This window comes from Protopterus annectens, chromosome 10.part0 (genome assembly GCF_019279795.1).
Source record: "Protopterus annectens isolate FY-2018-M chromosome 10.part0, PAN1.0, whole genome shotgun sequence".
Taxonomy (NCBI): domain Eukaryota; kingdom Metazoa; phylum Chordata; order Ceratodontiformes; family Protopteridae; genus Protopterus; species Protopterus annectens.
The window spans coordinates 545,709,344-545,723,783 of NC_056744.1; the positions used below are offsets into that span (position 1 = coordinate 545,709,344).

A 14,440-nucleotide genomic window follows, 5' to 3' on the forward strand; every position below is an offset into this window, starting at 1 on the left:
GATTGGCCCACAGGACTGTTATATGCCTATCCCCCATTCCTCTGATACCCCAATTCATAAAGAATGCTATTTGGTTGAAATGCAAAGTGATCCTCATACCCCCTTTTTGGCCTCGACAAGTCTGGTTCCCCTTCCTTTGGCCTCATCTGTTATATCGACCATGGATTCTGGACCCTCTTCCAGACCTAATCTTTCACCCCCAAGGGTTGAGTCATCCGAACTTGTCCAGTCTCAAGCTGACAGCTTGGCTTCTCCACTTCTGCTAATCACCAGGCAGGATGACCTCACCTCTCATTTTCGTGACATTATTCTGGCCTCTCATAAACCATCCACCAGAAGACTATATCTGGAAAAATGGAAAAGATTCTCCATTTGGTCAAAGAATAAGATGCTAGATCCATATTCAGCTCCAGTCTCAGTGGTTTTACAGTACCTACGTTTTTCAAAGATGGAGCCGCAGCTTCTACCATACGAGTACATCTATCAGCTATTTCAAACTATCATAATGGATTGGATGATTCTCCCCTCATGTCACTTTATTTATGCAAAACTTTTCTCAAAGGAGTCTCTCACATTAGGCATCCAGTCAGACAACCTATAGAGCCATGGAACCTCACGTTAGTTCTCCAGTCTTTAACTCAACCTCTGTTTGAGCCCACAATGAAGTGTGACCTCAAATTCTTATCGTGGAAGTCCCTCTTCCTGGTAGCCATCACGTCAGCCAGATGAATTTCTGAACTTCAGGCATTGTGCACCTAAAGGCCCTACCTGATCTTCCACAAGGAGAAAATATCACTACGGACATACCCATCTTTCCTCCTCAAAGTTGTTTCTGATTCTTCCCTCAATCAGACTATTGACTTACCAGTATTTTTCCTGAATTTTTCTAATAAAGGGGATTACTGTCTACATTCCTTGGATGTGTACAGATAATTGAGATTTTATTTAGGCAGGACCAAAGCAATTCGTAAAACCAATCAACTTTTCATTTCCTTCTCTAGGCCTAGAATGGGAAATTCTGTCTCCAAGGTCACTTTATCTAAATGGCTAAGGGATTGCATATGCTTCACTTATTCATTTGCAAAAGAACCTATGCCACAGAATATTAAAGCCCATTCTACTAGATCTATGGCGACATCGGTAGCCTTCCATTCCAGGGCTTCTATGGATATCTGTGCAGTAGCCACTTGGGCTAAACCCCACACTTTTATCAATTATTACAAATTAGATGTGGTCTCCAGAGGGAGAGCTGCCTTTGGCTCAATGGTACTCAGGAACGTTCTTCCATAAGGGCCACCCCAAGAAACACAAGGTAGCTGGGGATTCTGTCCCATCAGTGATGAATGGAAAGAAGATTAACAACATCAGATAAAGAAGTTATATCTTACCATTAAGTTCCATCTGTGTTGGTGATCTTCTTTCATTCATCATTTCCCACCCTCCTTCCCCCACCAAAGGCTCCTGGGGGATACTTTGGGTCCAAGTGGTGACATAGGGCATTTGCACAGAAATGGCCTCTGCTTTACTGGTATAACATGGGCAAACTCAATCTGAGGTAACAGGGAGAAGGGCACTATGTGTAGAAGCTTAGCTTGAGAGTTTTTGCCTGGCACGAGCTTGGTATTAGGCAGATTCAGTTCCGAGGGCTCGGAACCGAACCCATCAGTGTTGAATGAAAGAAGATCGACAACACAGATGGAATGTTATGGTAAGACATAACTTCTTTTTTTTTTAAATTAGCTCTATTCCAGCAATTTTCCATTCAGACTTCTGTCACAGAGAGGGACTATCTCAAGATTCTGGGTCACATGGATCCACGACTCTCATTTTATTTATTGTTTATTTATTGACATTTGATTACCGGGAGAGTCTGACTGGGTAGGAGCCCATTTTCAGCAGAGGTTCAGGCAGAAAAGCTTCAATGTATTACAAAACATCTTAAGAATAATAATTTTACAGTCTTTAAAAATAATACAAAAACAAATGCAGTTTAAATAATTAGTACCAAATTAGACATAATGTGAAAACATTGGTCAAGAATAGATACAAGTTATATAACATTGAGCTAATAGTTAGAGACATTTTATCCCGTTTATAGAGAAATTAAAGGTAAGTTAGTATAATACAAACAGGAATTGCAATATGAAGTGAGAGAAAAGCAGGCTTATGGTATATTTAGAGTGAAAGTCAGGGGAGAGAAACAGATAAAAGCAAGGAAGTGGGTGAAGAAGGGACAGTAAGGATTTGTAAGGTAAGAACAGATATTTGTCCACATTTAGGGATATAGTCTATCCTATTGTTGAGCAAGAACAGAGCCAGCTTTTGGCTAGAAAGTCTTTCAGAATGGTTTTGAAGGATGGGAGGGAGGGTATTGACTTGATGGATAGTAAGAAGGAGTTTGACACCTTAGCAACATGGTATGTGTACAGAAAATGCCCAGCAAATTTGATAGATCTGTGGACAGACAGAAGTTTTTGGTCACTGGATCATAATGATTCAACTAGGAACATAGTTGTGCAGAATGTTATTTAGTGCTGGACAAGCAGATGGATTGTGAATAATTTTATAGGTGGAAAGAAGCTGTGTACATGTTAGTTGATGGGGTAGTTCAAAAAAGAAGTTCAAAAACTTCTAGGAGTGGAAATCGACTGCAAACTTAAATTCAATATACACATTTCCCAGACTATAAAAAAGTACATAAAAAACATGGTACATTATATAGGAACAAACACTACTTCACAAAGAATACCAGGATTGCCATTCCCCAAACTCACCTAATATCTACTCTGCTGTTTGCAGCTCCCATACTAACTAACCAACCTAAAGAAAGAGGAGATACAAAAACTGGAATCCTGTTACAACAAAATTGCCAGATATGCTACAAACTTTCCAGCTAGAACCCACCATAGCCTCAGTCTCAAACAACTGGTTAGAGTTCCCCCAACTCCTATACTATATGCAGTTAACAATGGCCCACAAAATTCTCTCTGACCCTGAGAAAATACCTGCCCTACAATCCCTACTACAACCTTAAACCACTAACAGAGCATTACGCTCCAACCAATAAGCACCATATTCAAATCAATGTCTCCAAAATCAGGCAGGTGATTCCCTCTTCCCAAACTACATCGGGAAAATCTGGAATGCACTGCCAAAAAGTATTACTACTTCTACATCCCTACCTCAATTTAAAACAACTCTAAAAAGCCACCTGTTAACCAGATGGTTGTGTCCCTGCTCTGCCCCCTGATTAACTGCGCTCTCTCAGTCTCTAGCATTTCCACTACCTCAGCTTAACCTAAAGGTCTCTATATCCCCTCTGTCTACAGCTACTATGCTTGCTACTTACATAATCTATATTCTTGCCACTATCTCTTGCTAAGATCAAACAGCACTGCCTACATCAAGATTTTTACTTCATTACTGTATTATATACACAACAATAATAGAAATTCACCTGAAACCTTGGTTGGTCCATTTTCCTATTGCATGAATATTAAAACAATCCAATGAATAATTATTATTTGTTTGAATATTATCTGTTAGAGAATACCTAATGTTATGTATAAACTGAATTAGCCTAAATTTGTAACTTATACTTTAGACTGCATTGATTTGTATTGTTACTTCTGTATTGTTCCTCTGTTTTATTTCTTCTGTATGTTCATTGCGAAGCTTTTCTCCCCAGGACTCCGCTGAAAAAAGACATGTGTCCAGTCAGAGTATCCCGGTAAACAAATGTAAAATAAATAATAAATAAATAAAGTAGGCTTTTAGTGATTTACATTGGTGGGTTCTGACATGGGTATTTGCTGCAAATTTAGCAACTTTGTTATAGCATTGTTTAAGTTTTGAAGTTGTTGAAGTCATAATACCTCTTGGAAGACTTCACATGAGAAAGACACAATGGTACCTGAAATGTATTCGGCCCCAAAACCAACACCTACTGTGCTTTCAAACACCAGTGCTAGGACTTGTGAAAAGGGAAATCAGTTTGTGGAGACAAAGACTTCGCAGAAACCAGGTCTCCCGTTTTCCCTCCTGCTCCAAGTCAGTCAGTCAGTGACAACAGATGCCTCAGACTTTGTTTGGGGAGCAGTGTCAGTGGGTATAAAACTGCGGGGTGTCTGAATCATCTGTAGTCCCCAGGACCTCTTCAAGTGTATACAGATAATACCACAGCCTTGCAGTACATAAACAAGCAATGAGGAACCAGATATTACCACCTATGCAGACTAGCCATGTTAGCATGGGATATAGCTTTACAGCACAATGCCACTCTGCAGGCATCTTTTATTCCATCAGAGCAAAACTGTGTATCAGACAAGCTGAGCAGGACCTAGGCAGACCCTCATGAATGAATACTGAATCAGGGGGGGGTCTCCCAGGATTTGATCCATCAGGTAAACTTTTTTGCCTCCTCTCTAAGTAATCAACTGGCAAACCTTTGTTCAAGGATTCTATGCAAAAAGGCCTTGAAGCAGATGTCTTTTCTTTTCCTTAGACAAGAATGTTCCTCTATGCTTGTCCATTCTTTCCACTGTTAATCAGGCTATTTCTGAAGATTCAGAAGAACTCCCGAAAGATCACTGTGGTGACTCCCATCTGACTTAGTCAAGCATGGTTTTCACTTCTTTTGGAATTGGCCAGGAGCACAAGCTTCCTCATAGGCTGGATTTACTCACAAAAGATAATGAGTGCTTGATGCACTGTGACCCCGGCAACTAAAATTGATTGTCTGGATGACTAAATCTTAATACCATCTGTATTCTGATGGCATGCAGATGGTATTAACAGAGGCAAGAAAGCCTACTAGAAAATTATATATAAGCAAATGGAAAAGGATTTCTAGTTGATGCCAGCAACATAAACAGCACCCCTTCAGGGCTAGTGTTTCTTTGGTTTTGCAGTATTTGTGAGAGATACTATCCTATGGCCTGTCTTACTCCTCTTACAAGGTTTATTTATTAGCAATTTCAGCATGTTTGCCTACGGATCTGCCTCTTTCAATGCAGTCTCTTGTGAAAATGCTTTTGAAAGTTTTTTTTTCTTATTTTTATTTATCCTTTTGTTGATTGGGTTAGCCCAGTAGGCTAATGGCCTTATTCCAGGGGATACCCATTGTGATATTTATGCAACTATGAAAAATTTGGCCAGAGAACTAAGGAATTTCCCTTACTCTTTTTGATAGGTGCTGTAGGATATTTTACATCTACCTGAACTACCACTAAATCAAGCAGATGGGACCTCAGTTTAACATCTCATCTGAAGGATGATACACCCAGGAGTACAACACCCCCATATGCTGCAATGCAGCATCAGCAATCCATCTTCCTGGTGTGGGAATAGAACCCAAAGCTGTTTGCACCAAAGAAATGTCTGCTACCTGCTTCACCACTGACAGTTTTACATAAGCACCCCCCCCCCCAAAAAAAAAAAAAAATGGTGGTTTCTACTTGGGATCTTAATTTTATGTTGCTCCATTTGAACCAACTCATTTAACTGACTTGAGGTCCTTAACATGGAAAACAGTTTTGCTGGTAGCTCTAACCTGTGTAAGAAGAGTAAGCTCTTATGTTGCATCAAGCTTATGTTATCTTTCACAGAGGCAAGGTTTCTTTGAGAACTAATCCTTTTATGTCTAAAGTAGTATCTGAGTTTACCTTAAGCCAATCTGTCTAACTCCATTTGTTCTTTCCAGAGTCCAAAAATGAGAGAGAAAGCATACTTCATACCTTGGGTGGCCACAGACAACTAAGGTAGTACCCTGACAGGACAAAATCTTTGAGAACCTCTAATCAGTTGTTCATTTCTTGTGAAGTTAAGAAGGGACAGCCTGTGTCTAAGCAGACTATTATCAAATGATTCTTTCAGGCTGTTACCTTTTGTTATTCCCACCACAACAGAACAATTTTTGGAAATGGCTGGACACTAGAAATATTCTAGAAGCAAAAACATGCCCTCTGTGGACACTTTTACTAAGCATTATAAACTGCATTCCCTCTTCAGGTCTTGAACAGGGTTTGCTAGGACCATGCTCCAGGGGCTCCTAGGCCTTTCCCCCCTTCACCTCCCAGTTATTTTAAGTTATTGTAATCTACCCATATGTCTAAGGTTACTGCAGCAGTGATCAATATGAAGAACATAGTACAGTTGTATAAATAAACTTATCATAACAGTAGATGTTTGAATGATCATGACTGCAGTAGTCACCCCATCCTCCCACCCCCCTTTTTTGTTTTTTATGCAAGGCTGTGGACATGTATTTTTTTCTTTTCCTAGCTATGTCATTGTAGAGCTTAGCTTCCCTCTCTCAATTGGCAGGAAAGCTCTGAAGGGCTTGACGCCAAAACCTGACTTTTTAGTTAGCTCAGCTGAAGCTGACTATCAGTTTGGGCACATGAAAGGTGTCCACCTACAAAAACATGATGGTGATTCTCTTTTACAATACTTCTGGTGGGAGATGTATATTTCCATCATTGTTAATAACCAAGCTTGGGAAAAGCATTATTTGAATCGGCATGTGTATTACATCTTGTTAAAACAAGATGTCAAATAAATGAACAGTATAGAAAAACATCATCATTGTTGACAATTAAGCATGTCATCATGACTTAAGGCTTGCCGATTATTGCAATGGCAAGCCTAGTAGACCATCGTAAGGACATCGGAAATATAAGCTGAATGACTTTTGCCTTGGTTTGGTAAACAATCTATGCACCAAAATGATACTGCGATCAGTGTCTTATGGAAGTTCTTTGAATGCAAAGTCTTGAAAGATTCTTTCAGTATAGAGAAAAAAAGAAAGAATCAGAATATACTATTTACACATAAGTCTTATGAAATAGAGTATTTGTCAGAAACTAAATAAACGAAAGAAGGAGGATTTTTTGTAGGTGGATCGTCGCAGGGAAGTGGGGCAGTGTAAGTATCTACACATGTTTGTGCATTTGAGAGAGTTTTTGTATCTCTGGAGGAGGAGTGAGTTATAAGTAATTTGTTATTAGGAATATACATCAAGTCCTATCCAACTCATTGGTGGTTGGATAATACTTCAGCTGATGGCCCTATGACAAACGCCTAAAATCTGTGATATTATTGGATACCAGTTACTCTGGGAAAAGCGGAAGTAAGATCATAACTGGTCAACTTATTACGCTATCTTACACAAGTTTAAAAACCATGAAAAAACTTCATTTAAGTTTAAACGAATTGAGAGATGGTGATTCTCTTTTACAATACTTCCAGTGGGAGATGTATATTTCCATCGTTGTTAATAACCAAGCTTGGGAAAAGCATTATTTGAATCGGCATGTGTATTACATCTTGTCAAAACAAGATGTTAAACAAATGAACAGTATAGAAAAACATCATCATTGTTGATAATTAAGCATGTCATCATGACTTAAGGCTTGCCACTTATTGCGATGGCAAGCCTAGTAGACCATCGTAAGGACATCGGGAATTATAAGATGAATGACTTTTGCCTTGGTTTGGTAAACAACCTATACACCAAAATGATACTGCGATCAGTTTTTTATGGAAGTTCTTTGAATGCAAAGTCCTGAAAGATTCTTTCAGTATATAGAAAAAAAGAAAGAATTAATCAGAACAGATTATTCATATACAAGTTTTATGAAATAGAGTATTTGTCAGAAACTAAATAAACGAAAGAAGGAGGCATTAAGCTGTCAAATATGTATACCCATGATTTTGATTGGTTAAAATGGACCATTGTTGAATTTCATTGGTTGTTTTTTTCAGCCAATTTGCATATTAGGTAAAAAATGCTTTTATGAACAGCTTATGGGTGTGACTCCAGTATAGAATTTCTATTGGCCTTACAAGTTCAAATGAGATGAGAAAATTAAAGCAGACATAGGTTAGTTAAAATGTACAAGTTGGTATTGGCCAATCAAATGTAAAAATTTTATATAAAAGTAAAGAATGTCCCGACTTTTTTACGATCTGATGAAGATTAATTCGAAAGCGCTTATCGTTTGTGAGCACCCAGGGACTTTTATTTTCTTACTTTCTTTTAAACTGGAACCGTTAAATTAATTTTAAAACGAACATTGGATGTATTTTGTGGACTAGTTCGTCAGCAACTTTGTTTAAACCTTTGGATACTTAGCGTTAGCCTTGGTGATTCATCTGTCCAAGAACAGTCTTTGGTTTAAATTGTTTTTCACAGTCACGCAGCATGTAAGAAGAGACTGAGAGGATTAAACCCAGGAGCACAAGAGCAAGTCGTTAGCATCTTGCCCATTGAAACTTTGTTTAACAAAATGTGACAACATTGCAACTGTAAGGAGGTAACTAATAAACATGAAAAGTGAAGGACAACAAAGGGCTATGAAAAAAGGACTAAGAATCACAGAAATGTTTATCCAGCACAGTGGAAAGGAATGGAGTACTTAAATCTACTTTACTTTTAAGCCATCTACATTTTGGCCAATGGCAGAAGAAAGCACATCTAAAATGTCATATGGGAGAATAGCCTCAAGTACATAAAAAGTAATATGACATATCTTTGCAATTATGGTTATAAAATGAGCTTCCCAGGCGAGGCTATTTTCTGAAAAGCTAGACAGATATCTAAGTAGACAGATAAATAGACAAAGCAGTAATTCTGTTAAGGGGAGGCTGCTGCCCCTCCTACCTTCCCCACACCTTATAGTTTTAAAATTATGATTGAGGTCTTCAGTGGGCACTAGCCCCATTACAAGTGGATTTAATTAAAAAAAAAATGACTGCATATTTACTGTTGTAAGGATATTTCATGTCATCCAATCACGTCACAACAACTATAATACTCCTCTGCTGATGTAACATTCTGATTGCTATGTTGCTATGTAAAAAAAAAAAAAAAAAAAAAACTAGCAGGGTGCATTGCTTTCCATTACTGTCAATATTTATAGGCAGGGTAGTTAGTCAGTTCATCTAGTGTTATTACAGTCTGCAGTAGCCCTTCATTAGAATCATGTACACACATATACAGGTGGTATAAAGCAGACTGAGTGAAGGGGGGACTGTATGCACAGTAGTAAGAATGTTGAACCGTCACTGGAATTCTCTGGGTCTTCTGAGCTTAAAATTATACGTCAGTAGTGGTAAAAAAATTAAAAAGTACATACTTCTGGGGAGTTAAGAAGAAGGGTCATCTAAAATAAAGATGAATTATATCACATAGCCAGTATAACATTGAGAGAGAGAGAATAAGGGAGATGTCACAGAACAATAATCCCCCTGAAAGTGAAGGGTATGTATGAAAAGCACAACCTTTATACTACAAAAGTACACTGTCTTATGATTTTCCCTTGTCTGCACAGTAAGAACTCAGATATTGGATATACATGGAGCTAGGAGTTCTGCTGAACACATCTTATATTTCTTGTTTCTAGGTTACAAAATCAGACTCCACAGGACATATACAAGCAATATACATACTTGGAAAGAGAACACTTTATTATTGGTCTGATTGGTGAAGCCTAATTGTTTGGGTCACTGTCATAAAGTGCCATATTTGTCCAGCAATGTGTGAGACTTCAAATCCTGATAACTGAGCAGCACCATTTCATGATTAGTGGCCAAACCAGAAATCATATAAGTACTGTGAAGAGGAAAATGTGCCCAAATTGTTGGTATTACATAGTGCTTTTTTCTTTTTAAACATTTATACAGTCAGAGAGCTAGTATATATGACAAGTAAAGGTGTAAGTGGCTATAACACAAAGATGTGTATTTATTTATTTTTACTGTTTCAGGTAATCTGAGCGGTCACTTGTTGCTTGGAGGTTTTGGTGTGTAGGGTTTGCTTCCTGATGATCCAACCACCAGAGTTTTAAAGTGTGTGACCTTTTTACAGCTGTGCTGTAATGTAGGGCTGGATGACTTGGATTGCTATAAAGTGTCCTGTAACCAAATGATCTGCATGCAAATGCATTGTACTTACTTTCCATCGACATTCAGTCGCAGGTAAAATATACATACATACATATATATGCATACATATACGAGGTTTTGAATTTCGCACTTCTGAACTTTCGCTATTCTGAGGATTCGACTTCTTAGGCTCAAGATACTGAAATTCGAGATTTCAGTATTTCGAGCTTCAGAAGGGAACCCACACACACACACACACACACACACATATATATATATATATATATATATATATATATATATATATATATACATACACAGATATATATTATATATATATATATATATATATATATATATGTATATATATATATATATATATATATATATATATATATATATTTACATACATACTATATATATATATATATATATATATATACCTACACACACACACACACACACACACATATATATATATATATATATATATATATATATATATATATATATATATATATATATAGCTTAACGATATAAATGCAGTTTTAATTTAAAGAGACATTACTCTTGTTTGTAGTAGAACCTAGTTCAATATGATGAGTAATTTCAAAGAGTCTGAAACAAAAATCTTCATTAGTATGATAGGGAGCATTAATTCACATCACTGTTTATTTATTAGATTGCTATGCAACATTTTTACTTAAAATGTTAGAATATGTACACCCCCCTCAAATTAGTCTTTCTGGGGTTTTCTGCAGCATACAGGATAGCACCTCTGTATTTTATTAGCAGTGTCTATGCTGCTCTCAGGGTAGTGTACTATCTGTTTGTAGGGTACATGGCTCAATCATGGTTGTCTCTTTTACAGTACCTTTTGCATGGTCTCCAAATCTTCAGTACTGGGGGTGCCTGGAGATGCAGAGTAGCAATGGTTCTCTTGGCTTGATCTTTATCTTGGTGTCTCATGGGAACCCTTTCATCAGCTTTTCAACTTTTGAGTAGATTTGTCTGGATTGGTACTCATTTCTATATCTGGTCTGGGACTTTCATCTGTGTCAGGTCATGAACTGAAGCTTCCAGTCTTCTTTGGTCATTGTGTGAAACACTTGTCAGTCTCCTACCCCATTTGTACTTAATCCCATCCACTTCATACATACTCACTCTTCCTTCCTCACTTACATTTTTATTTCTAACAACCTGTCCACAATATTTTGCAACCACCTCACCTGCTCTGGCTCCTACCAATTCTTCAAATTTCATCTCTAGAACTTTTCATCATTTTATCTTACCTCCCAAGTCATACTTTCCATGGCATGGTTTCATACCTAAATTTCTCCAAACATTCTTTTGCTGCATCCTTACTATCCTCACTGGGTCCATAATATATTAACAGAACTATCACCCTTCTCTCAAAAATTCCCTAACCCAACTCCCATCTTCATCTCCTGTATAGTTTGACTTGCATACCTTTTCCACTGGCCAAAATCCGTACTAACCTTTCTTCCCAGCAGAAATTTCTATAACCATCCATAACTTCACTTTTCCAAATATTCCTCCTCTCTCCTTCTTAACTTAAACTCTTGCAAGATAACATTTCAAGGGTTTGAAGGCTTTCCAACACATTAAAAATGTTTTTTGACTGGACTCATTCACTTGAACAGATTCATCAGACCATGTATCATTATAAAGTGAGTTGATCAAACGTGTTGTTCAGTGTGTAATGTTGCGATCCATCCATTTAAACAAGTAAACCGATGCCAAAGAGATGCTAATGGGATTAGTTTCTGGAAACTCATTTTTCCCTTAGAGATTTGGTGTTTGTTTTAATGGTTACTAACACTTTGGCTATCCTTTAATTTACTCTTAGGTTATTCTAAAAACAAGCCAGTTTTTAGAACATGGGCACCAGGAGCTGAGAGAGAACGGTCATCCATTGGGCCTAAGAAAACCTTGTTGCCCACAATTTCATCTGGAGGTGGCACAGAGTCACCAGGATGGAGGTAAGGAACTTCTTAAATTACTATTTGTTAAAAGCAGTTTAAGTTTCAAGCATCTACAGTTTGTTTTCTGCTTGTTTCTTCAACATGTGTCATTCTTCAAACAGGGTCTTATAATAGGAGCCAGAAGGCAAGTAAGTCTGAAGGCCATGTGAGACTTGCCAAAATACCATCCTAAAGATATAGATCCCACTTCCAGGAGGACAACGCATGTCAGGAATGAACTTAGGTGTTCTCCTTATTATCAGGAAACATGAATTAGAGAGTATTCCTGTGAAATAATATAGCTAAATGAAAGCTCTCTGAATGTCATATCAACCATTCTGAATCAGATGTTGAAAAAGTGACCCCCCCAAAAAAAACTTTGAGTACAGCAATAACAAAATAGTGTGTTGTGAGATAAAATGCAGTTATAGAAAAAACACGTACCACCACAGAAAAAAGGATAATCCAAACACTTTAAAAATCAGAAGCCACCAGGTGAGATAGAAGGAAGATTTCTTTATTCCATAACACAGCACAAGTTCTGGTACCTCGGCAATTCGCCTTCATGGAACAATTATCATCAAGCTGTATCTTCCTTTTAAATGCTTCTCAATTAATCAATTAATTCATTAAGCTTTTAATTTAATTTGATTATAACTCCTAACATTAAATACAAGTATCAAATGTACATTCCAAATGTTAAATACATACATTTTTTCCTATAAATAGTTATTTATTACTACTGAAACCATAAATTAATACTACAAGTAGCAAAATACCAAATGCATTAAATATATCATATATAAGTTACCTATTTTAAATGAACATTCAAATCTTTTTACAACATTAAATGTATAAATATTCAAAATTTCATAATGCAAACCCACTTTCTAAATTCATTCCCCTGGGGTATAAAGTGTGGTAACCCAAAATCATTTTGTGTTCTAATCTACAAAGTGCACTTTTGAAGTTGTCTGCATATATATGGGGTCTAGCCAGCACACTAAATAGAAAGCCATCCACCTTCCCATTGCGTGCATTAATAAAATGAGAGGCCACTGGACTCTCCATATTCCCCCTTCTTATATCCCCTAAGTGTTCCAAGATGCGCACTTTGACCTTTCGCGTAGTTTGCCCAATATACCATAACGGTGTATTGCAATTACATCCCAAAATGTATACAATTCCTACTGATTGACAATCAAATTTTTCAAATGCAAAATATCTTTTACCATTAATTTTTAGTCCGTGCATATTTTTAACTTTCACACACACCGAGCATCGACCACAACGATGCATCCCAACATCCCCATCAGCAGACTTAATTAATTTCCTGTTTAACAATTCTTTCAAATTCGAGTATCTCCCATAAGAGAACGTAATATGTTTCGGAAATAAATGTCCCACATTTAAATCATCACTCATCATGTGCCAAAATTCCCTCACAACTTGTTCGACCATTAAAGAAAAATTTGAAAATCTAGATACAAAAAATATCTTCTCTTCAGCTGGACTATTTGGCACATGAAAATATTTCTTATCATCACAATGTGCCATATCAGATTCATCATCATTAACTTCATCAAACAACATTCCATCAAATTCATAGATACTCAAATTCATTAGTTCATCATCAATTAAGTCAGCATTAACATTTTTCTTATTAGAAGAATTTTCAGAAAAATACACCCTTAAATTTAACTTATGAATAAACTTTTTTACATCTAGTATGATATCGGCAAGTTCCGGTATCTTAGTTGGTACAAATTTAGTACCTTTAGATAGAACACAAAATATTTCATCAGACAAAATCATCTTTGATAGGTTAACCACATTTAACTTATTCAAAAAAACAGAAGTTCCAACAGGAATGCTCCTGTCGGCATCAACAGTATTAAGATCTACTTTACTGTTCACAAAGGTTCCAGAGGAGTTTTCAACACAGTCCCCATCTGAATTTTCAAGCGAAATATGATCAATGGCCCTCAGTACACATCTCTCAGTCAATCCCCTCGCAGCAAGCGGACTCGCGCATCTTATTTCAAGTTTTTTGTAACAACATGGGACACACTTGGCGTTTTACTCTGATATCGCCCTGATCTAGTTTGTACATTAGAGTAAAACTTATGATTGTTTTGCGCACCCTTTTGTCCCTCTGTTGAACCATTCAAACTTTCCACAGCTATATCCTCAAAGGAAATGCTTTTGCGACTCACGCTTGTCTCGGCTGAAGAAACTGACGACACCTCTTTACTTCCTGTGGAGCATTTGAAATATTTTTGAGACGGACGCCGCCCCTTCCTTGGCCAGTTGTAAATTTGATTGGACCCATAGACCTTGATGTCATGATTTAATTTTGATTTTTTTCTCTCAATGACATCTTTTTCAATTTTTTCCAACTTCTCATTAATGCTTTTAAAATTAGCTTGAAACGTACTGGGAGACAAACTGTTGATTAATTCATGCTGTAGAGCACTGATCTTGTCATGCAAGACTTCAGTTGCTCGCAGATGTTTTTTATCAGAATTTTCAACCAGGATAAGCAACAGTCATGAGCCGCTTGTCGCCAT

General features: G+C 37.1%; 1 protein-coding gene across 1 annotated transcript in view; it reads left to right on the top strand.

Moving 5' to 3' along the window:
* The window catches only part of LOC122813218 (coiled-coil domain-containing protein 190-like), a 199,291-nt gene that overhangs the window by 109,228 nt on the left and 75,623 nt on the right, over positions 1 to 14,440 (top strand). Inside the window, exon 3 of the mRNA XM_044085403.1 lies at positions 11,756 to 11,888. Coding sequence (XP_043941338.1) covers positions 11,756 to 11,888 — 133 coding nt within the window. The remainder of the gene's footprint in view (positions 1 to 11,755; positions 11,889 to 14,440) is intronic.